This window comes from Merops nubicus, unplaced genomic scaffold (genome assembly GCF_000691845.1).
Source record: "Merops nubicus isolate BGI_N331 unplaced genomic scaffold, ASM69184v1 scaffold43894, whole genome shotgun sequence".
NCBI lineage: Eukaryota > Metazoa > Chordata > Aves > Coraciiformes > Meropidae > Merops > Merops nubicus.
The window spans coordinates 1-25,409 of NW_008605708.1; the positions used below are offsets into that span (position 1 = coordinate 1).

General features: G+C 39.5%; 1 protein-coding gene across 1 annotated transcript; it reads right to left on the reverse strand.

Annotated features, from left to right (window-relative positions):
• Window positions 1-3,096: 3,096 nt before the first annotated feature.
• On the reverse strand, window positions 3,097-25,062 carry PTDSS1 (phosphatidylserine synthase 1). Its single transcript, XM_008939406.1, has 11 exons — window positions 24,984-25,062; window positions 22,636-22,760; window positions 19,446-19,604; window positions 15,789-15,940; window positions 13,673-13,814; window positions 12,692-12,804; window positions 11,109-11,174; window positions 6,636-6,735; window positions 5,423-5,491; window positions 4,833-4,902; window positions 3,097-3,508 (listed from the first exon to the last, which is right to left on the reverse strand). Exons 1-11 carry the CDS (start codon window positions 24,991-24,993, stop codon window positions 3,399-3,401), a joined length of 1,116 nt encoding a protein of 371 aa, XP_008937654.1. The 5' UTR covers window positions 24,994-25,062; the 3' UTR covers window positions 3,097-3,398.
• Window positions 25,063-25,409: the final 347 nt, after the last annotated feature.

Consider the following 25,409-nt stretch of genomic DNA (forward strand, 5'->3'; position numbering starts at 1 on the left):
GCCGAGGGGCCGCGGCGTGTGCCGGCCTGCAGCTGCACAGCCATCTCACAGCTCCACAGGGCAGCACGGAACCGCCTCCCCTGCCCGGCAGGGACAGACGCGCGCCGGTGACACGGGCTCGTTTACTGAGCTACTGCAAAATACAATACCTTGCAATACAGAGCAGCTCTTCAGAAACTGTTAAATACACGGTAACATCTGTGTCCTCTTGCCATAACAACGTAAAAAAATAGCAACGTTTTAACAGCTGGAACATCAAAGGGTTATCTTCATGGAAGAGTAACAAAAGCATTGCTTGAAATTACACTCCAAAATATTTTATTAGATGTGGTGTATGACATTTACTACTGGAATCCAGTACTCAAGCTAGTTCTGGTTCACCGTGTACCTGCACTTTAAAATTTTCCATTTTTATTTAATTCACTACTTAAAAGTTCTTGCTGCTACCCTCTGCTTACAACATGCTGCCCCGATTTAGCCTCCCTTCAATGACTGACATCACTGACGGCCAGCCTCTGGAGGGCCAATTCACACCTCTCCATAGCAGCATGAGAGATCACTAGAGGACAGAGAAAGGAAAGAACATCAGAAGCAGGGGAGCAGGAGCGAGAGCCTGTGACAGAACAAGCAGTTAAAAATAAGCGAGCACACCCGTTACAAAACCCTGCCCAGGCAGCAGAACTTGCACATGGGTGCTTGCTGCTGAACAGTGCTGTGACTTGGCACTGCAGGTGTTACACACACACACAGAATTCAGCAGTGGCACAGTAAAGGACAAACGTGAGATCACTCACTTTACAGCAGTGATCAGAAGCACCTTTCTAATGCCTGCCAGTGCAAAGCTCACATCCAAAACGATGGGCTGAAAATACAGGAGTCAGTCAGTGGAGGACTTAAGAACACATGTGAATTCCAGACAGAACTGCAGACAGAGGACACAAAAAGCCATTTTCCAAGCAGCACTTGAATAGTTTACTTAAGTTTCCCTTCTTTCTATTCCTTTCTCTTTTAAAATAGTAAAACAAATAAAAGAAAAAAAAAAAAAAAAAAAACAACCACCCCACAACAACAAAAAACACAACTGAACATGAAAAGTTCATGGGAAATACTTTTAAAGGTGTTGTCAAACAACATTTCTTCAAGGCCAAGCTGTTGTAATAGTATACAGAAGTCAGCTTTCAACAAAATGACACTTCACTTTTGCCTTTTTAATATTTTTAGGGTGCAGCTCAGCAGTGTGAGCACCAGCTCTGCATTTACAAAACATGCGCTTGTCCCCACAGGCAAGTCAATATTGTACTTCAGCATCTGCCTGTAGGCTTTGTATCCACAGATGGTGTGTATACACCTGGCAAGTACAAGACAGACTCTCCCTTTGGAAAGCACAATACTTACAATATCCAAATCATTAGACTTCACTCTCTTGCTTTGGTATTGAACAGAAAATTTACAATGCCACTCTTCAGTCCTACACAGACTGAGTTATTAACCAAGAAAATAAAAAAACAAGTCTCAGTATCCAAAGAAATCTACAAATACATTCATCAATATGTAGTACATTACAAACAAGGAGGCAGTATGTGGAATTGCTATAGTAGGAACAAAAACCAAATAGTTGTAGGAAAGGCTGGAAGTCTTCCTAACATATTTTTCTCCTGTAACATTTAATGTCACTGTAGCAATGATGATATAGCAGCTTCTACTATGTTACCTTCCAAGTTGCACACTTGATGTTTGATTGAAAAGGAGGGTGGGAAATTAAGGGCCGGAGTTCAGCAGCAACAGCTTAAGCGCACTGAAAGCATTGATAATCAGTGGCACATACAAATTCATGGATTACACAGGACACTTTGGTCTATTTACAGTATCATACACTTTGTATAAAGGCTTTGCTGCATTTGTTTTTAGTATTTAGCCTATGGCAAATCACAGTAACATTTTAAGAAAAAGGAAAACCCACTTTCTTATGAAGACTAAGTGACTAATGGGTATTACTTACCCTTGCTTAAGCTATCGACCCCTCTGAACCCCACGAAGCCCAAAATCTAATTGGCACAAAAATATTTTGATACCTTAATACAGGAACTGATTGCTCTTGATTGTTTACCTCTTGACTGTTTACCTCTTGACTTAATCATTACATTCACTGCTGGAGAATTACCCACTTTGCTAGATGTCAGAATAAATATATGTAAAAATGAAATAAAACCCCACACAAATAAAACCTTCAAGAAAGAATGTCTCTGGTCTTGGGTATCTGACAGCATCACAGGAAACACCAAAGCAATGGGCTGCATCACTGTCATGTCGTGCTGCCTCACACGCCAAGAACTACAGCAAGCCTTCACAAATAATTATGTTTATGGATGTAGGAAGCAACTCGGCTTCAGCAAAAAACTGCCTTATCATCAGGCTTAGCAGGGCATCAGAGCCTTCAAAGCAGTTTCTGGAATCAGTCTGAAGACACCGGGATTTCTGGTTCTGGCTGAGGCAAAGGCAAATTAGAGGGAAGTGGGAAAGAACATTATACACAATGTGAAACAGCTGAAAAAAAATGACATATTTGTACTTGAAGATGCCAAACACTACAGTAAAAGAGGGAAACCAACTAAATGGCATGGCATTTGTCTCTGAGGGCAGAAGGCTTGGCCCTCTACTTTGCAACAGGTTTTTACGTAAGTATTAAAAAAAACTTAAACCAAATGCATAACAGCCAAGCAGAAGAACAATGCAGAACAGAAGAATCGTGTTTGAAGATCAATTTCACATCCTTTACAAGAAATCTGGACTCGTTTCCTCACTGGTAAAACCCTGTCACCAGGCCTAAAGACCCTTTACATAATAGCAAGCAGCTGGATACAAGCATGGAAACCTCCAGTCTGCACTAACTGTTCTATAGAACAGTTTAGTCGTGGGGCTAAGCAAGAAAGGCAGAGTTGCTTTTAGTTAAAGGATTGCATAATCTTCCAGAAAACAACAAAAACACAGCTAAACAAAACAAAATATCCAGCCAACTATGCCAACTGATTATCAGTTTGCTAACTTTTGTGTTTAAGTCCTCAACTGAGATATTAAAAATGCACTTGCAACACCTGAACACAAAACAGGGTCTACCTGCTATGACAAGATTCTTTTTCTTTCCAGCATGCTCCTCCATTAGTTTTTGGTGTCACATGCTGAAGAAACTAGATTTAAATCAGTGAATGGCAAGTGTCAGCAGGCAATGGATTTGCACTACCCTGGTGACTCCATCTTGATCATCCTTTTCTTCAACACCTCCTTCTTTAAACTTTTACATTTTAAAAAAAAAAATCAATCTTCCATTTGGAAATTCAGAACCAGGCCTGATGTTCTTTGTCACCACTGGTCACACTGTAGGAGATCTTCAAAGACAATTCTTATTTCTTGCTGATCCCATTCGTTACTTTGGACTTGGAGTGACGATTTCTCCTTCTGGATGAATGGCTTTCACTATTGGCTGAATGTTTTGGTGGACTATTGTCAGCACCTGCTGAGAAATAAATACTTTTGGATATATATATATTTGACATTGTCAAGCTCTTGTCTAAAAGACAGTAAGACTTTCTAGAGCTATCATGCTTACAGTATGGATTACTTCAGGCTAACACAAACTGGTTGATACTCGTGCTCCATCTAGTGGCATTTTTTTTTTCCAAAAAAGCAATTCTTAAGAATTCTGTAAAATTCTTCCTCCTCTAAAGCAATTCAGAAGTTTGCTATAACAACAGCAAACTAGAATAGTGGTGGAACACCCTCCATTTAAAATTACATCAGTAAACCTCCACATATATATTATTGGCAGGTACTACTATCAGAAATTAAGAACTATGGAAGCGAGGCCACAGATCCTTACAAAGGTACATTCCCTGTTTTCAGTCTTTCATACGACAGACCGTGTTTGACTCTGAGAAAGCAAAGGGAGGCAATGGGGACTGAAACAAGAACTCAAGAGCAAAACATCTAAAAAGATGAAGTTTTTCATCAATGAAGTAATGAAGCCAGAGAAAGATTTGTTCTCTGGCATTTATAAGTGGGAAAAACTTTTTGATTGCAAGAAATTTTTCTCTAATTTCTAAATGTAAAAATCCACAAATTCACTAAACTGGGAAAAAAAAAATATTATCAACATCCAGAAAAATCATGTATGAAATACAAAGAAGCTCTGCTGTAGGTGCTTTTCAAGCATACGATAAATAAGAAATACTTCTAATGATACAACTGGACCACAAACTCTGACAGAGATAATTTCCACATGTGAGTCCTGCTATCTGTTCAATAAGCAAAACCACACTAAAGAGTTAACAAAGAGGGCAGGTACTTAACTGTCCTATAGCTAGGGAAAATAAAGTCAGGGAAGGAGGCTGCCTTTGCTTAGGACGGAGAAAGCTGTTTGTGACCATCAGCACTGCACTGGCCAGGCAAGTGTCAGTAAGAACAGGCTCCAGGGCAGCTGCTTGACTGTTTCTTAACAAGCAGGAATAAAAACACAATTCATAGTCATACATTTCAAATCAAACATGCAATGTTCAGACAGAAAATCAGTCCACAACAGTTAAGAAATGCATAATGCCCTAGACCTGTAAGAATGGCAGAAAAATTCAGCTGTTTCATTAAAAAAATACATTTCCAAGAGTTAGAAGAAAAAAAAGGCAGTAAAGCCAAAGAGCTTGGCAGATGATTTATCTGTATAGCTCCTGCAGGGATATTTAAATAAGTCCTGTTTTCTTCTAGGTAAGTTTCTCAAGCTTCATTTCCTAGTGCTGAGCCTTACTGCTACCACTTCAAGAATATAGGTGCAAAAGTGCCAGTACCTCTACTGAATTTAGAATGAAGCCAGGAAGCATCTGGACTGTATGGGCTGTCTTCACTTTCTGATAAGGTCTGCAAAAACAAGAAGGACACAAGTCACTGGGATGCTGGTTCTTGTGATCAGCACTTTTGCTTGCAATTAGACTTGTAAATATGAACCATGGCAGAAGTCCTCATAAAACGTTCAGTAAGTACTTAGGACTTTTCCTAGTCATTAGGTACAACATAGATGACACAATACCATGTGATCCCTTGCCACGTGACTGGTTGTGTAACCAAGTATTCTTAATATTCCCCTAGCATTCCACCTGTACAATGGGAGCATTAGCTAACCATTCATCCCTGAATGCTTTGGTAAAATTACAGCCTCATTTTGAGCAACTAAGAGGACAGCATTCTTTAGAAACCACAATGTAATTTGGGATCTGTCCAAGGCTCGCTGAATTCAAGAGTTCTTTATTGACTTCAGTTAGACTCTGGACCATCCCCCCTTACCCTCATTTATATTAGTTCTGGTAGGGAATTCTAATATCTAGGAGCACTGCAGTTTTAACTCTGGTAGAAAACAAAACCAGGCTTTCTAATAAAGTACCTTTTCTCGGTGGCCATAGTATTCTGCGTACCACACCATACCATACAAACACAGGAAAGTTGTAAAGGCCTAAACAAGGGAGAAAAAAAAAAAAAAAGAAAAATCTGTAAAACTTTCCAAATTCTTTGCTGGTTCAAGGTCTCAAGAGTCCCTGAAGATTCTGCATTCAGAGATGTTTGTGCTCTACATCTTTTGTGAGGATGAGCGAGACTGGTGCTTTAACTTCAGATTACAGGCAGGTGTTGTGCCAGCGTGGGGCACGCAGCCCTGTCCACAGTGGGAGCACGAGAAGAGGCCTGCAGCACCCACATACGTGCAGGGTACACTGTTAGCGTGAGTTTTGTCCTCACCCCACGCAGTCATCACACAGAGGCAGCTGCTAAGCGCTTGTAGCTGCATTATCAGAAACAACTGGTCTGAGAAAAACTAGTTCTCCTTCGTCCTGCCCCATGCTTCAAGCTGGGTTCATGTTTGGTTTGGTGGTGCTCTCATCTGCGAAGCAATTCAATACCTTTTTCCTCTGCAGTTTAAGGAATAGAATTGTCATTTTCTGACTGTCTATAACCTGTTCAAACTGTTCTCCCAACTAGAAGGCCGAAGTAATTACCTGTCAGCCCATTATATGTGCCTTATTTTTCACTGACCATTAAAAATGTGTTTGGCATAGGAGTTATAAGTCTGGCAAGACAAACATCCATTTACTGTTCTAAAATGGGCATTTCATGCTGCATGTGCAGTAATCTCACTGGAGTGCAGAACGTTGCAGGCTGAGTGAGAACGATTTGCCTGATAAAGCAGGGTTGTTTGTATAGTTGAAAGACCTCAGTGTGAAACAACACACACTGCTTCCTAATGCTACTCATTAACTCCTGTTCCTTTCGGTGGGCACTATAGAAAGCACCACCAAAGTTAGCCTCAACCCAACAGACATTTTATCTCATAAAGATTAAGCATCCTGTAACTAGTGTTTCACTGTTAAGTACTGGTAAAGCAGCTATATTCTACTACATCAAGAAATAAAAAAAAAGTTATTCTAGCCCCTTCAAAGTATATTCTAAATGATCTATCATTTGCCTTTCCTAGGATGTGCACAAAGCTCTTTACAGCATTGCCCCCAATGATCTCCTGCTGCCAGTGTTCCAGAGAGGAAGCTATTTAGATGCTTTCAATGCTTTTGCCATGCTTTATGTTTCACATGAGAAATTTCACTTACCACACAGAGAAGCCAAAACACAACGTACAGTATTTGTGTTTTGGAAAAAAGATCCTGTCCAAACTTTATGCACACAATAGCTTCAAGGAAAGCAATAACCCTGTGGGTGAATAAAAGAGAGGGGAGGAAGCAATTACAAACACTAAAGACTTAACTCATGTGTTCACAACCCAGACCCCAGACTGCCAGCTCTGAACAAGCACTCTAGTGAGCACACACCTCCCAAACACCACCATTAACCAAAATTCTTTGGGAAAATTGTCTCTCTTTATTCTTCTCTACGATCAACCACATACAAAACATGATGGACTGCCAGCTCCCAATTCCATGAGCCTCTGCTTGTCCAGGAACAAGCAAGAGCGTGCACCAATAGCAGGGAATTTCTGTTTATACCCACTACTGTGCTTCAGCTCTCACTACAGACAATTTCATTTCCAAGCTGAACAACCAACAGACTCCCTGTTGGATAACTAGAACTGTGTTTTGGGTATCTCTACTGGATGTAAATTTCCTACAATTCTGGTACACTACTTTGCTTGCTTCAGATGGATTTTAATGAGAAAATTAACACAAAGCAGCATTACAAATTCCCTGAGAATCCACCCATTTGCTCTGGTTCATTTGTAAACTCAGGTCCCCACTAACCACAACCACAGGATTGTTAGAGACACACAAGAGAAAAAACTGCAGTATTTACTTTCTTCTCTGGCATTATAAGAATCAGGTATCTCCACCTCTCTCCCCATTACCAGATGTTTACATCTTTTCAGGCTCAAAGCTATGGAGGCTTGTATACCAATTGGTGTGGAACAAGGGGTTATGAATTCAAAGCTCCCATCACCTGCCATGGAAATACATTTAGTTTATATAGGTCCTGGACACAAGTGTAGAAACATGACTGGTGCTCCAAACGTGTAGAAAATTGCCTCTTCTCAAGCTGAACCAAATCATGATAAAAACAAATTTGTAGAAGTTTAATACTTTACTTGTTCAATAGTGACCTTGAGGTTGTACATGGGAGCACATGCATGAAAACTCCTCAAATATGTGCAGGCACACTCAACATCAGGTGAAGTGTTCCAGGCTCAGTCCTTCAGGACACATTCCCTCCCAGCACTCTCCACAACCAGAGAGCTGCCAAAAACACCTCCATCACCTGGCAGACAGGACCCAGCTCCCATCATGACAGAGGGAGGAAAGACAGGACTTAACCAGTACTGCAGAGATGGCCCTGGTGCAAATAATAAATCACAGCTTTCTCTCTACCATCCAATGTGACTTGCAGCATGGTGAGTGGGCCCAAAACTCAGAATTCTGGAAGTAACACCTAACTGACCCATCCTGTGAATTAATGAAGCGCATAGGAGTAAAAACTTGAGAGTACTGTTTCTCTGTTGAGTCACCAACTATTTTTCTTTCTTGGTTTTATATTATTTTTATTGATCCAGCTGCAGATTAAAGAACAGTTAAACTGAACTACAGCAGTGAGAACAGAAAGACCATCAGGAAACAAACATACAAGGTTATGATACACTTAAAGGTATAAACAAAACAAAAAGCTATTTTCAGCAAGGACTCAAACATCATATAACTGCATTTATACGTTGCTTCCATTATTCTTGTCAAGAATACTTGGGTTGAGTGCATTGTACAATAGGACAGCTATTAAAGAACTGGTAAAATGAAAGACAGAAGAATTATAGCAGTGAAAGGTGTTAGTGTCCTACTGATGGATGATGAGAATACTCAACTTAACCAGTCACTGTAAGTGTTTATTCCATCAAAATGGACTTGTAATATCCTAACAGGTACTCCTTTTTGAAAGTCTTCATCTTAATGAAAATAGTGCAATTCCCAGCAAACTTACTGCACTTGCCTTGTTCATGCTTTACATCACACACTGTAGCATCACTCTCAAGAGATGGACAGCAAATGTCAAGTTGCTGAGAACAGTTTTATACTAATTGAAGGCACTAATGTTAACTATTCCCATAGTTAGGCTGTTATGTCAATTTGTGCCTTTAGAACTGTGTCTTGATCATCGCAGATGAGAATATTCTATATATTTGCTTTTAATTGCTTCAGAAATTATATTCCGGATAGTTAAATTACTGGAAGACCACTGCTTTTCCAACAAACAGGAACTCCTACTGTTCAGATTCACAGAATGTTAGGGGTCGGAAGGGACCTCAAAAGACCATCTAGTCCAACCCCCCTGCCAGAGCAGTGTTGCTGCTCTGTTTTCTCCTAGCAGATTATAGAAGTAAGCTGTATAGCCAAGGACAACACTTACTCCACACGCATTTCTCACAATTAGATGGGACTGCAGATGAATGTTCTATTGCAATTCCTGTTACATGATCATAGAGAGATACTTGGGCATCTATTTATTGACATACATGAAACTAATGTGTTCAGTGAGAGATTTGAACCCAAGATGGTTTCTGTAATCCTCAGCAAATTTTGATAGCCAGCAGGCAAACATTCAGCAATCGTACTTCCCTTCAGTTGGCAAAAGAACATAAACCCATATTCTTTCTCTTCAATGAAACCACTCATCTTTCTTCACAATGCAGAATTTGAAGGTTCTTCTCCAAAAGTGATAATTTTTAAAATGTGTCCTCTGTAAGAATCTAAAATTACCATCAACAGTTGAGAAAGTTTTCTTCATATAAACGTCTCAATTCCTAAATCATTTAAATACAGATTTCAGTAACATCTCTGTATTCAAACGAGTAGCTCTGAAATACTAATACAATTGATCTGCAACTACTAAGATGTTTATGCACAAACAAAGCAAAGTTATTTGATTCTAACTGTAAATTAAGTAGTCATATTAACTGTGTGATTAATTCATTATCTCCAGCACTAAAGCACCATCCAAACCAAACCAAGAAAGACAGGTTATTCTGTCACAATGATTTAAAAATAAATAAAAATAAATAAATCCTCTTTAAGGACTGTGTATGTTACAGACTTTCTTCAGGAATCAGGATGCATGTTTCGAGGAGGAAGATGCTCCCTAAGTAAGGAGATTTAGGCTTACAGAAAATATTATCCACTCCTACTCAGCACTGGTAAGACTGAACAAGAAGAGAGTTTTTGAGAGTTTTGACCTTTTGTATGTCCATTGGATGCTACCATCATGAGTTGAAGACTGTCATAGATCCATTTAGCAAGGTGATAAGTCAGTGAAAGAGGTGGATATTTAAGCCCAGCCAAATCCAAGGAGACATGTGTCATGTTCTTCAGGGTACGTTTAAAACAAGAGTGAAAATCCCTTCAACTACATCTCATCTCAATTAAATGTTGTGAAACAGGCAGTCTTGACAGTGGTGTAGCAGGCCTGGAAATCTGCCTTCCAGGCCAGCACTGTTCCTAAAACTTTTTAACATCCCTAAGACTAACGGTAAAGGTGAGAGAAGTTTGGCAAAGCAATCTCTCTAAATTAGTTCCGAGTATCTTATGGCTCATTGAGACACTGTTCCAATTTAAAACAGTAATAGATTCTTCTGTGAAACATGATGATGGTTCAGACAGTTCTAGAAGACATACACTAATCTTGACAAAGAAAACAAATTGGATGTTTTAATTTAAAATCAATGCTACCAGAAAGTAGCTTCTTGAATAGTTTCTTAAAATACTTTTTTTTTTCCCTTTAAGACATGATTTAGGATCTTTTAGGTTTTTCCATTTGTAAGCTTCCAAATCATGAATCAAAAGGGTCCCTACTACGCTGCTTATTTACAAGAAGTTTTTACAAGGCTGCAACAGCAAAGGCTGCAGGTTCCTAGAACAGTTGCTTTTAGTCAAGTCATCTAGAGGAAGAACTTCTCACCAGAAACAATTATGAGAACTCTTTATTTAAAGGTCTCCTCCAAAAGACATGTTGAAAGAAATTGTAGCCAAGGTAAAGATCATTCATAGTGTTATTCTTTCCCCTCTCTAAGAATAGAACAGAATGAGTGGATAACTGGTTTGGTTCAGTGTCTTCTTTTGTGACTCTGCTAACAGCAGCAACGTCCACCTCAATGGCCGGGTAAACGCTGCTCTGACGACAGGCAAGTGGTTGATGTAAAAACTTTTATGCTTCTCACCTGACTGGGAATATGGGCAGCAAGGCAAATGTTACTTTGAAGGAACCTAGCTTTATCCAGCAGTTTCTAGTTCTTCCTTCTGGTGGTTTTTTTTTGTTTGTTTGTTTTTTGTTTTGTTTTGTTTTGTTTTTGTTTGTTTGTTTGTTTGGGGGTTTTTTTGAAAAGAAAATCTCCAAGTCTACTCATGTATTACTCATGTTTTACCTGCAAATTCAGAATTTTCCTTTCCTCTGAACTTGTGGAAAAAAAAAAAAAAAAAGAAAAGAAAATCTCTACAATACAAGGCAAGGAGTGGCTTCATGCAGATCCTGTTCCTGGGCTGGACTCACACTTAACACTTGTCCAAGTACTTCAAGAATGCAGCAAAATCACTTACCCAAACACCCAGCACTGAGTTCCCACCCTCTTGCACTGTGTGTCTGTGAGGTATGCATAGTATTGCCTGAGAAGGAAAACAGGAAAATTCTTCAGTGCATTTGAAAATCCCCCAAGAGTATTTACATTTAGAAAACACATTTATGTTACAAACATATCTACACTGAAAATGAAGTGCTGATGGTTATAATCACATGCAATCATGCTGGATGTCTACTAGATGACTTCAGTTCTACTAGGACAACTTATTACATAGATCAAATAGTTTGAAACGACACAGAAAACAATCCTAAGAGCAAGGACTAGGAAAGTACCCAAACTAGTAGGCTAACAAAGCTACATACTTGTCTCCTGCCTCTCCGCTTCTCTTAGGCAAAGCGCAACACCTTTGAAAGAATTAGAGATTCCCCCACTTTTTCCACAGTTTGTGTTTAATGTATTAACAATTCCATTTTCTTGGGATGTGGGCTTGAATCTTGAAAGAGGACGAGGATATGGAACAGACATACTCAGCAAGTACTCTAACCACTGGTATGTTTTCCTCTCAAAAACAGCGTAGAATTTGTCACTGTTTTGAAAACAGTCTGGAGACCATTCTGCTCTCATCTTTATGCCCCTACACTTTAAGAGTTTAGAGAGAGGAATTCCAAAGTAGAACCCAAATTCCTTTCTTCAGTATGTCTCCAGTATCCAGTGACAGATGGGGATGGTAAGTGTTAATAATTCAAAACACCAGGACTGTTTAAGAATAAACACTTCTACAGCTTGGCAAGTGCCCCAAAAATACTGAAAAGCTAACCTTATACAGGAGTTTATAGGACATTTAAGGTGATTTAATTAACAGTGGGAAATCACTCTACACAATTTGAGACACTAAGAGCTGTATTTTAGGAATAAGCCAATGCAAGGCTGCCATTTAGCTGTTCAAGGTAACATCAATTTACTCATGAGTAGGAAATTCCCTGCCTCTAACTTCAGAACTGTTAGGTTCTGGAGGTAGCATTGTCTACCTCCAGCTACCTTGAAGACAGAAGAAATTAAGGGTACTCTGCTATCAATGTGAAAGTGTGCTTGACTAAAAGCAGGTTAATGTTTCTATAAAACTGTTAACACTGCACACACACTGTTCTGTTATTCAGAATATGGTAATGCTCTATATTTTCTTATAACATGTCAGTATTTCCTGTAGACAAACAGAATATGGAGCTCAGGAAAATCAACAGCTCTGTTTTTCCTCATCTACATTTCCGTTAGCATCTGACTCATCAGCTTGGATACTTTCACATGCAGTCCTCAAGGACAACATATGCAGCTAACTCACTGAACATGGAGCTGCTATACAAACAGAAGATGGAACAGACTGGTTCTGCATCCCTATGGAAACACAGATGTTTAGGTATAATTTACCTTATTATTACTTGACGGAAAATACACTTCATTGAAAAGTGTTTTGCTTTTCATGGTGGCAAAAGCATAACTTTCTGAAACTTTGCTGTACTTATTCACAACCCATAACCAGTTATTGGGTGCTTAGGAGTCAAACTACTTTAAACTGGAGAAAAAACAACATGGCAACAAAATTACCTTACAGTGGGTGCTGTAATGATTCCTATGAAGAGAATTCTCCCCCAGCTTAAAGGATGGCTTGCTTGGAACACAAAGATATGTTTCAAAAAGAATGTGTTCAACTCAGTCAGCTAGAAAAAGAAGAGTTAGTTAATAGTGTTCAACTTAAGTAACTCTTAATGACTTACTACAGAAAATATGCAAAGATTAATATGGAAACTAAAACACAGCAGAAAGTTATTTATGCTCTGCTATAGCCCTGATGGTTAGATTGAGGATTTAAAGAGTCTAAGATTCCTGCTCTAGGCTAAGTAAGGAATATATTAGTAAAACAAAGAATTTTCCCCCAGACACCTCTATGAAAGTATTTGCTCTCTTTCTAGAAACCCATTAAGGGATCATGTACGAATTCATACTGCAGAGGTCTTCTGATAGATTTCATATCCTAAATCAGGTATGAATGACCAAGGCAAAATATCTCTTCTACTTCTCTACCAAATTTATATAGATACACAGACACATATATAAAGTACATATGCAAATATATCAAACACTGCTGGTCCTTCTTGCAAAAAAATTCAACAAGTTTAAAAAAAAAGATTTAGTGGACTCTTCTAGTATTTGCATGACAAAGTACCAAAGCAGTTGTGACAGACTATGGAGTGTTGCTGGACGGAGGCCAGAATTCCAAGTATCAGTGGTCCATCCAAACCATCCCAGAAGCCCACTGTCTAGTAGATTTTAAAACTATTTCTTGCAAAGAGTAACCTGATGTCAGTACAGAATCTGTAACATTTTTGTTTTTTCCACAGATTCTATAGTTACGTTCCTGAACTATTGTATAACTCCTGTGAACAACATCCTGACCAATTCTCTATTGCCAATTAACTGTGTATTTCAGTGAGAGACATACATTCCATTAGTGTATTTTCTAGCCAAACACAGCCAATAAGTAACTGAGCCGATGGGAGTTTTGATTTCACAGAACTCATTTCCTACCTGCCAAATGATCATGAAAAGGTAGATTCCAGCCACTCTCTGAAACGAAGACTTGGGGTCAAACCAGCGGACATAGGTCCAGCTGGCTGGAGTGAACTGCAGTACAGCTCTTTTGATCTTCCCTGTGGTCGTGTGAATGTCCCTAGAAAAAGAGAATGGCTGGAGTAAATACAGGGAAAAATGCAGGAAGAGACAAATGCAAAAGCCATGTTACTGAAGTTTCAGAACAGTCACATTTTTTGCCTGGACAGCAGAGATCTTTACATACACAACTATGTATCAGGCAAGGGTGAATTAAGATATATAATCGATTAAGCATTTCAGTCAGGGTGCATTCTACTATGGAAGTCCACCTTCCTCTAGCTACAAAATGTATCTGCCATTCTCTCCACGAAGGAAAGAAACAAGCACTGCAATTCTGCCACCTCCTTGGAAAATCTAGGGGATATTTCTTCGTAGTCTATGCTGCCACTGTTCCTAGCCCAAAGATGCCTTGTTTTAGAGCTGACTGACAGGAATCTTTCAAGAACTTGTCAGACTCATTATTCATTAATTGTATAAGGAACTGGCTCTGCAGGTTGGAAAAAAAAAGTACTTCCAGCAAATACTATCTCTGCTGTTCTGATATAGAAGTATGCAAACCTTCTGGAGAGATTCTATAGCACTGCTAAAGGCTAGAAGGCTTTTAAATTCCCTTTTGAAAGGGGATGTGAATGGAGGTTCATCTGACAGATGTGTTACTGTTTCTTGCTTTTGGTAACTTTAATCCAGATGAACAACAGCATCCAAAGGACAGGGGTTCTAAGAACAACTCAGTTTCTGTTTCTGAAAGAAGATTAGCAGGGCTAGAAGTCAGTTTTCACCCTGTTATTTCCCTGACCCTGCTGGACAAAAGAAAAGGAGATTCAGAATTGATATTTCTAGTACCTGTGTTCTTTTAGGCTAGTGTGATCTTAGGTTGGGGAAACCTTCTAATCTTTATGATATGTGTTTATCTGATGAAAAAAAGAAAACGAAAATAAAAGGGCACAAGCAAAAACTTCTCATTCTAGACATCTTCTCCTCACATTGCTACTAAAAAAAAAAAAAGTCTACTCATGTATTTAAAAGAATGTAAGGAAAGATTATTCCACAAAGACAGCTTATTCCTGCCAGTTATTCTGCTCTTTTAACTTTCATTGAACTCTCTAAAAACGGATGAGACATCAACTCTATAATGTTCATTATTCCTCCTGGATTGAAATGCAGGAAAATTGAATTGAGACTAAAGGCTAGATGGTTCTCAGAGCAATTAACAAATTTGTGAGTAAGAAAAAAAAAAAAGCAGTGGAGAAGTTCATGTAGGGTACAGCTTGGGAAGTCAAGATTTGAGCTCCTTTTCCATCTGTCGAGGCAATACCCTTTGGCAATTCATTGTCCTTGATTCTTTTTCATCTGTACCATTGGTGACTTGCAGATAACTGTACTTGTCACCAACTGGTATGAAAGGAGGCAGGAGAGGGACAAAAAGCAGTGGAAGAAACCATGCCTAGTTCCAGCTAGGAACTGACTAGGCCATAAGCTGTTGCCCCTTTTACACAACAATGCTACTTTATTGTGTAATTACTCCATTTATTTTGAGGGTCAGCAGTGGAGTAAGGCAATTCACAGCACAGGTACAATCAGCCTAATTCCTCTTCTACAATTAGAACCAGTGCTGACAGTTGCCACACTAATGCCTCATCAAGGTGAGCATTAAAAACATTGTACAATGAGAAAGCAATTACAAATTGTGTTGTTTGCTACCTTCTTCAAAGTTTTACTTGGACAAAATAAACTGAAAATATCAATAGCTTTTACTCCTTTATATTTTCACTTGGCATCAATGCCTGTAACAGATTGTAAAGGAAAACTGTATGCACAAAATCATGCTTACAAACATACGCTGACGGTAGCATTACTAGGAGATGGATTTTTAACAGTCACAATAAATTTACAGCATTGTAGCACATGCAGCTTGCACGCTCTTTATATACCACATGCATTTTTACACATGAAAAGAAGGTTTATTTCCCAAGGAAATTATTTGAATATTATAACATCAAACAATGTTTATCAAGCTTTAATTTTGACCTACTTGAAGCTTGCCCAGTGATAGGTCCTCATCTCCAAGAAACGACAAACTACCATGCCCAACCAGATGCCACCCCCGTTACAAAGCAGGATGTCCAAAATTACTTGATCCCACCAGCATTCAGCAAAATTAGGCAGAAGGTGCATGAAGAAGAGCTACAGAATACAGCAAAAAGATTCTGGGTGAGGAACAACACAGAATTCATATAAATTCAGTTTTTAAGTACGCATTAAAAAAATCAGCTTTCTAGTATATGTCATACTTCAAGAACATGAGCCACAACCACTAAAATATGATGGGTATCCTTCCATTAACTTCAGAAGGCCTTGGATAGAACCACACAAGGTATCTGAGGTTTCCTTCCCACCATTCCCTGTTGGGGCTATGCTGTACATAAGGATATCATGCAGCATTCAGCCTCTCAAAGATGATACAAAGAATATTCATAGAAATGGAAGGAACGAGCAAGACTACTGCATTTCTTAGAGGAAAGAAGGTGTTTTGTGCTTTAGAAAAAGTAAACTGAAGAGAATCTTTGTTTTCATTTTGCTAAATATTATTAAGAAGTATATTTTCTAAACCAGCAACAAGACCATTTAGGTACAATGGATACATTTGTAACAACTGTCAGCACTAAAGCATGTTGAGTTCAGTACTTCAGATTTGTTCTATTTCAAAACTTCCTTTCATATACCTTTTTTCTTTTTTTTTTTTTTTCCTGAAAATTTAGTGACTGTAAAAAGATTAAAAGTTCACCAATACTTCAGACACTAGAAGCTTTGATGCCATACTTGATCCAAAATGACTCAGGAAGTTAAGAGGACATTCCATGCTCCCTTCCTGCTTGGTCTCTGCTAAACACTAATGACGAAGATACTGGAAAATAGGCCAGAAACAAACCAACAAACTGAAAAGCAGATGTCTGGATATATCAAGACATATTCAGTCCCTTAAAGATTTACCCTGGCAAGTGCACAAATCATTTACCTCTTCAGTAACCTGTTCCTTTTTGAATATTCAACTTAAGTAAGACCACTATGAGGCATTAGTAAGGTAATTAAATGTATTTACAGATACATTTGTTGACTTCACACTTTTAATGGAGTGAAGGAGAACAACTGGTTAGACTTAAGGCAAGATATAAACAATTTACGGACAGCGAGAAGTGGATTCAATGCCTCTTGCTCTCCTTTAAGAGAAAAATATTTGTATTCTTTATTCTACAAGAAAAAATACATCAATCCAAAAAATAGACTGAAAAAATTAGCTGTGGACTGGAAATCAAGACAGCCATGTGTTAGGCAGCCCCTTTGCAATACTCAAGAAGATGCCTAATAAAACATGTAGCAAACTAAAGAATATTCTCACCTCCACAAAAACAGTACAGTTTCTGCCAGTTAATGTACATACACTAAGTATGGAAGATTATTTTATAATAATCAAAGCAAATTAATGATTTTATAATAAAGCATCTTTTATTAACAGATGTATAAATACAACTCCAACAAAATCAGATGTGGGAAAAGGAACAAGGGTTTCTGTATACAGCAAGAATGAATACTGGTCCATTTATAATAAATTACAGTGACTGATATTGACAATGGCTGTTCCCTGAAAAACTCTTGCAAAAGTGTATCACAGCAACTTGTTTTTCTTTGATGAGGCTATGGGAATTTCCATCTGTAGAAAAGAAAACTTTAATTTCTCTTCAGTATCCAATGTTGTTTATTATCCTGCTATGGTTTCCCTTTCGTGTTTGAAATTAATTTAACCCAAAAGGGGCACCAGGCTATGAATCTCAATCTGCAATAATCCAGCCAAAGACACCAGAAGTTACAGATAAAGCAGCAGAACCCAGAGCACTGGTGTTGGCCAGACCATCACTAAGGGGCTACCTGTTTTCTCAGAATGAGAGACCAAGGCCTGTCTGCACGCCAGCTTTAATCTGATAGGATGGAGCATGACCAAGTGCCCCATTTTGGAACAGGGAGCCAGACGAAATCCATTAATGCTAACAGGAGATGCACAGCTAAACCCCTGTGTGCCCTGACAACTTCTGTAGGCTTCTAATGACTCCCCTGAATGTGAAGATAACCTTTCTCTGCGTTGCGCCCTACCCAACACGCTGCTGGTTCCAGTGTCTGCCTGACAGGGAACACTGGACACCCTACGCAGCACCAAACCAAAGATGATGGCTGTGCAATGATTAACTGAATGATAAGAGCCCATGTGAAATAAATCCATATTTATTCTTTTCCAGATGGAAAAAAAAAAAAAAATCAGTATAACTAACAAAGTTGGGGTTTTTTTTGTGTATGGGTATTTGTGAAATCCCAAACTGTTTCAAGATAGCTTAAAAAAAAGCATATCCTTCAATGACACAGAACAAAAACATGTTTTGAACATGAAATCATGGCACCAGCATTTTTCAGCTCAGAAGTTTAATTTTAGACAACTAAACCTTTATTTATGTTTCTGAATAATAAATGCCTCATCAGATGAGCCAATGGTTCTCAAGACCACAAGCTCCACAAAAAGCTATGATTCTAAAGACTAAATTCAAGTGTTTGTATCTACACTTACCATTCCAAGTATGACAGGTTAGACTATACTGTCCCAAAAGCTGATAAAAACTGTGGAGTTATTTTTCTCTGAATTGTCCGATTAAAGAATATAATGAATTAAATTCATTTTTATAAAAACACATCCTAGGATTTTAGGTGACACATTCTACTAATCAAGTTCTAGATTACATGCAAATGAAAATATTGAGAGCAGCAATTAATCACCCTGAAATCTTAAAACAGATCTAACAATAAGGAGCAGCAGTCCAAGCAACATTCAGCTGACCGAATCAGGTCAAGGACTTGTACATTTTATTTTAAAATCCAAAATAGTATTTGATAGTGCCAGTAGTCAAATAACTTAACCATGTGCTTGGGAAAACTGTGGTAAAACTAAATAACAAAACTCAGTCAGTGGTCCTGCAAACCATGGTGCAGGAGACTATACTGCATGTGAACTAGCGTAGACCCAGGTCTACTAAAAAATCACATTTTTATGTCAGTGAACACAAATCAGGCTTGTGTTGTACAATTCAGCAAAAGAAGGGCTATACACTCAGGGTTCACAGCTGAAAACAACACAACGAATGATGTCTTGCCTTTCCACATAGGCTTCTCCTCACAGGTCTTCACACCTTCCTCAGGAATCCCTCAGTGCCACTTCACTGTACAGTAAGTACAACTATACACAATGTGTAATACTGTTGGCTTCGGAGTAGGGGATCATGACAGTAGGTCGTAGATATTGCAAGATAAAAAAGGAGAACAATTGCTCTGAACCAGGCCATACTAGTCAACATCTGAAGTAGCATGAATGTTGACTTGTGTAACAGCAGAAATACAAGTCATGGATGGCACCAGTAGGCTGGCCTAGACCTCCCTCCTATTCCAGGAGTAAGTCGCTGACCTAAACCCCAGCCTGCTGTTGTTCACTAATGCAACTGCATCAATTGCTCAGTATCTGGCTTATAAAAGGCTTAAAATGTTTATATACTGAGAATTAGTGAGTCACCCTTCTAGCAGCATTCATACTTCCCCTCAAGAACCATTCAAGTCTCCTACCTTTGCTTGCAAGTCGGATAAATGGGTGGCCTACCTCAGTGAGCTCCCAGGTGATGCTAATAGTCCAGCAGAGCCCGTAGCTGCGGATCAGCAAAGCCTTCATAGCCCAGCCCCAGAAATGCCCAAAAGCAAATATATCAAAATGGCTGAGGATTCTCTCCCAGGTGATGACGTGACAGTTTACAGCATACTCCTATTAACGAGAAAGAAAAATAACTCCAAAACCCCACCAACAAAAATCCTCTATCAACAGGCAACTTCAGAAATGCTAGAATGAAGAAACTTCTTTCTATCTGGTGTAACAAGCCTGAAATCATAAGGACATTAAAATAGACATTATTCTGTTTTCTTGTCCTTCTAAACTGTGTAGGAAAACTTCCAGTATTAAGACTCTGTCATCACAGTACATCTCTAATTTAAAGGGAGATAGAATATAGAGAGCACATATTTGTTACGTGACAGAGAAACAGCAGGGTAAATAGAATCAGTAACTAAAAATGAGCAAACAATACTCCAGAAAATAGTTATTTGGTTTTCTTTGGAGTTTTAATTTGTAATAATGACTCTTCCCTATTTTTATGCTGTCTGGTGTTCAGATGCAGCTCATCAGTGGCTAATCCTCACCAGTCTGTGATGTCATGTTACTCATATTGATGTTCATTTGAGAATCTTTTGTGTCTTTTTTTCCTCACTAAAGCAATTTTTGAGGATACATCCATATTGAGAAAGTATGGTCACAGGACTGAATTAAGGAAAAAAAAAAAAAAAACAAAAACAAAGGGAACTTGTAACCCTTTCGTCACAGATGAGTGGCAGATTCCTTACGTATTTTAATTTTCAGGTCATCAATAACAAAGGAAATGTGTCCTTTCATCACGCTGCACAGCGAGTGCTAGAAATCACCACCCAAAAACAATAACAAAATCCGTATGCTATCAGGAGGTTGCATCTGTGGAGTTCTGTCCCATCGCTAGGCACAAACAAAACTACTTCCAAGAGGAAACACACATTTAAAAAAGCCCTCTACTCTCCAACCCTCCTGAAATATAGATTGCCACCTCCAGGTGACAACATAGCACTGCTCACTGCCACTGAATTAGGGAAGGATTCCCTCTCAGAACTATCATTAATCCTGCCAAAATGAACCATGATCGAGTTAAAAAGGGGACAGCAGAGGAAATTTTAAACCCTTGTCTCCATAAAGAGAAGAATGCACAACTTCACACAGCTACTTCTGTCAGCAGGCAGTTAAGTCCCACTGAAACTGTAAGCAACCCTGGCTGCTGGTGCTCTCTGAAGTGAAAGCAGAGCATTGCTTCTCACACATACCAGGGCTGCTGGCCACACAGAGAAAGGTGCACCACCTGCCCTAAGGGTGGCAAAGCCCCAGCTTTAGTGCACATACACAATGAGATCTGAAACTGACTTACTTGCCAGCATGAGGGGCATGGAACACACAGTGGAAGGTGCAGGCTTCTAGCTACACAATGCTACCTGAAACTCTGTGATGAGTGAATACAATGAGGTTACTCCAAAAGTAAGCTTTGTTTTTTTTGAGGGCTCTTGCTTTTTTGATTTTATTTTTACTGTGGCTTTCTCCCCTCTATCTCATCTTCCCAGCTGCAGCTGTGCCAGTCATACAGAGAAACATGTTGAACTTTTATGCTCCAGAAGCTTGGCCAGCCCTGTGCAAGAGATCAAGCTGCAGCCTTCATTATTACTACACTTTAAAAATTTACTCTGAGCGGCAGTATCAGGATTGCAAAGTGGTACAGAGCAAGTTTCCACTGACTGCTCCAGTCAAGGAATCTGCTGTAGTGTGGTTGTGTGCCAGTAGTAATACTAGTCCTACCCTGACTTTTGTCTATTTATTTTGAACTTAAATGACAGGAGAGCCAGGTGAATCTGACTTAACAAGAGACTCCTTGTCTCAGCTCCCTTTAGTTGCTTGGCAACATCACTAACCCTCATGCTCCATTTAGCAATGTGTCCTCCCACCACCCTAACAGCAGGCAGCACACACCTCACCACCACCACCACTTATCTCCTGCAGAACAGAAAGCAACAGCCCGGGATGCTGGGGTGACACCACACGTACTGCTGATCAGCTGAGGTGCAATGCCTGAAGGATCCAGAGTTCTCCAGGTGAGGAGCCTGTATGCAGCCCTCACCATCAATCAACTAGTGTAAGCTTACTGCACTGTTAAGATCTCCATTCCCTCTCCTGTGCTAGAGGGCAGGAGTTAGCAGCTGTTAATGACCAGGTGCTGTGCAATAGTTTGCATATGCAGTAAATTGTTCCTTGCCAAAGACCACTGGTGTGAGGCAGGAGTTTGATGACAGCACTTACTAACCACGTTTACCACGGTGCACAGCTGTGCAAACCCAAGGCCAAGGATGCGTGCTCCTCAGGAGGTGGGCAGTGACTTCATGCAACAGCAAAAGGACAAGACTAGCAACTCTCGCCTCTCTGTGCAGTAACTTCCTCTTGCTTGGTGATCAACTGCTCACACCCTCTTCTGCCGGCTTCCCAACACAACTCTCACACTTCCTCCAGGCCTCCATTTACTACCTCAACTCCCTGAGCCAGTGTCCTCACCTGAATGTTCTTTGTATTGAAAACCACTTGCAAGCTGCTCAGGAGGCTGAAGAACAAGCCTGGCTTTCCATGCAACTCCAGACCATGGGCTATGGAAGTAATTTCCCAGTGGTAACAGCACCAGTGCTTAGCTGGGTGACTGGAAGGCAGCAGAGCCCTGCTGTTGCTCTATCTGGATTTCCACATACTCTATAGCATGCCAGTCATGTACTAAGCTCCAACCAATAACACAAGATAAAAGTTCCTTGATTGCACCTTTGTAGCATCAAAAAAGCCTGCTCTGGGGGACACATAACATACAGGCCTCATTTGCTAAGTCTGTTTTCAGCATCCAGGCTCATATCTATTATTTAAAGGAATCCAAAGCCACCTCACTGTGAACATCTCACACTCCTGACTGCACACCATTTGAATATCTGCATTAGAAAGAATACAGACAAGATTGTTTTTCACAACTGATTTCAACATAAGGAAATAGCAGCTGACACAAAAGGCTCCTAACTCTGTCAAGTATAGGCACAAATCTGCATGGCTCAGACCAGCAAATTCAGGTTCAACCCTTCCCACTCATGTGAAGCATATGTGAGGCGGCAAAAATGTCCAATAAAGTGCCGTGGATACATACCATAATATCTGCTTCCCTTGTGGCATATCGTAGGTTAGGATCCAGCCAGTACATCACTGCTTTTACCTGCTCAAAGTTAAGGAAGAGCACGAACACCAGGAACAGAAAATAGAGCACACTGAGACCTGCAAAAAGACTCAGCTTTAGAATCATGTTCACTCATAAAGCTCCTTGGGACACAGAGGTCAAAAAGCTGCTTACAAACTGTTGCTCCACACATCCCCAGTTTGCACCAGTTAGTTTTCTACATATAGTGGCAACATGCAAAAAAGCTTAAAGACACAAGTCAGATGGTAATCTCTGAGCACTCAGCACTTCCTATCACCTCCTGTTTCAGGTGATATAACATATGGTTAAGTGTACAAGCTCTAAACAAAATCAGTGTAATCAGTTTAGACACAAGTAGTACACGGCTGTGATCAGGAAGCTCCCTGGCAAGAGATACATGAGGACTCCAGGACAGAATTGGCTCTGCCTCTTTGCTTTTTTTTTTTTTTTTTTTTTGTCTCACTATTGCAGGTCTCTAAGCCCACACACAGATTTCAACAAAGATCCCACCTGGCAATTCTGCACTATGCTGGGAATAAAGAAGTTATAAACTAACGCACGTTTGAGTTACTTTAGTGAGCTGAAAAATTTGCTGTTTGAAGCTTTTAAAGATGATTATGATTTGTTATCACACACTTATAAATTATGAAACACTACTGCAGTTGGGACTACTGCCTCTCGCCTCCCAGTGTCTGAATATAGATTTTTTTTTAAGAAAAAAAAACACAAACAAATTACAACAAACTTGTAAGAAGTTAAGAGACCTAGATGTAAGTCTGCGCATAGATAAAACTGCTGTTGCGAGCATATTCACAAGTTCACAGATATCCAAGACCACATTTGGAAGAGGCATATAAACACTACCACCATTTCCATAGTCTATCAAGCAAACTTGTGTCCTGCAGCAAAGTCAGAGAAGGCAGAAAGATTAATGTGAAAAAAAAATACAGCTTAGTATCAGCCATCCAAAATAAACTATAGCAATTCTAAAAAGCTACTTTAAACAATAACCAGAACTCATGTGTTATCAGTCCCCAGCGTATGCTAAGAGAACAACTTCTATCCAAGAACACACACAAATAAAAGGTATGTATTCTGTCCCCTGCAGTTCATCCTAAAGACACAAAGGGAAAGAGATGCTACACCACTACACCAAGTACAGCCTGCAGGCAAGGGTGCACCCTGAAGTGCTGAGGACACCCCACTCCTGCCTTTCATCTACTGGACAGGTCCAAGACCTCAGGCAGGACTAAATAAGCCATGCAGAAGAAACAGAATTACATGGGGAAAAATGTTGCCCTTGATCTTGCCTGCAGTCTTTTCCCAAAAGTATGGCTGTGAAGCTCTGACAGCACCAACACTGATAACGACCTTTTAATTCCCATTTGCCAAAACCCAAAATGAGCAGTAGGACCTGTTTCCCCCAGGCTTCACAAGGAGCAGGACTCTTTAATGAGCGCTATCTAAGCAGCAGTATCCTCTCAATGTCAACAGATGAGCAATCGGCTGCTTTGGGAGGCTACTTATTTTTAGCTATATAAGGTGGCAGGGGAAAGAAACAGTCCCCTTAAAAAGAAACACGTCAGCTTTTAAAACAAATGTGCCTAACTCTCTGCAAATGCGCCTAAAGTCTAGGATATGCGAACCCGGAAATATTCCCAAATATAATTCCTTAAGTTTAAGGAGCAGGATTTTACTCAGTAAGTTCTGTAGTTAATAGAATTGTTTTTCAAACTATGCATGCTGCTAATATTTAGGGGTAATTTTGCTGAAGCTGTAGGTTAATAATATGAATATATAAATGTTAAGAATATTAATAAGTTTATGTTGAGCTATACAACTACACAATTTAATAAACATACAGAGTAATAGCATACTTTGCCAACAATGAAAAGAAACACCCTTGCTAAACTCAATTTAGTTAGAAGACAGATAGTATATGCAGTAGCTATAAAAAACTTGAATCTTTCTGGGGTGGGAAGAGATGGAAGTAGGAAGCGTATAAGGGAAGGAGACTGGGAAGCACAAACACAAACAAGGACTAAAAGGGAGTATGGGAATGAATGGTCCCATTCTGGTGACTTAATTTACACCATCTTGACACAGACTATCTATGATGATGTTCCCAAATGCAATTAAGAACAGAGTATATGCAACTGCTCGGAAGTGGGATAAAAGTGACCTTCACACAAGTGTGATACACAATTACATTTCATGACATTTCCATTCATCTGAAAGTTAAAATGGTCGATCCTGCACAACAACTGAAAAAAAAAGTCAGAAATGAAACTAAAACTTACCAAAAACCATTCTCCATATTGCAGGGTGGGGACGTGTAAAGGGTCCTGTGGACAGCAGACAGAAAGCCTATTAGAAGACAGTCAATAAGAATCATATAATCTATTCTGAATTTATTTCATATGAGGATTTGACATAAGCACAGATCAGTTCTCCATCAAAATATGCAATATACCCAAAAGTTGGGGCTCTATGTTAAAAATAAAAAGGTCACCAGAGACTTCAGAGAGCAAAAGGAGACTACCAATGAGTAGGGTGTAGACAAAATTTTCCATTATTTTTATGGAGCTCTTTTCAGAACAGTAATATGCTGTTTGCTCAGCAAACACTGTATCTCAGGTGTCACCTGAGGATCTCTTGATCTGGTTTCTAGACCACAGCTCACACATGTCTTGCTACCAATGAAGCCAACAAACTGGCTTGATGGC

Coding starts and splice junctions, on each gene's coding strand:
- PTDSS1 (XM_008939406.1), bottom strand. Junction 19,605..22,635: donor CAAGGGAAGCAGATATTATG/GTATGTATCCAC, acceptor TCTCGTTAATAG/GAGTATGCTGTAAACTGTCA. Junction 3,509..4,832: donor TCATTCTAAATTCAGTAGAG/GTACTGGCACTT, acceptor ATTTCTCAGCAG/GTGCTGACAATAGTCCACCA.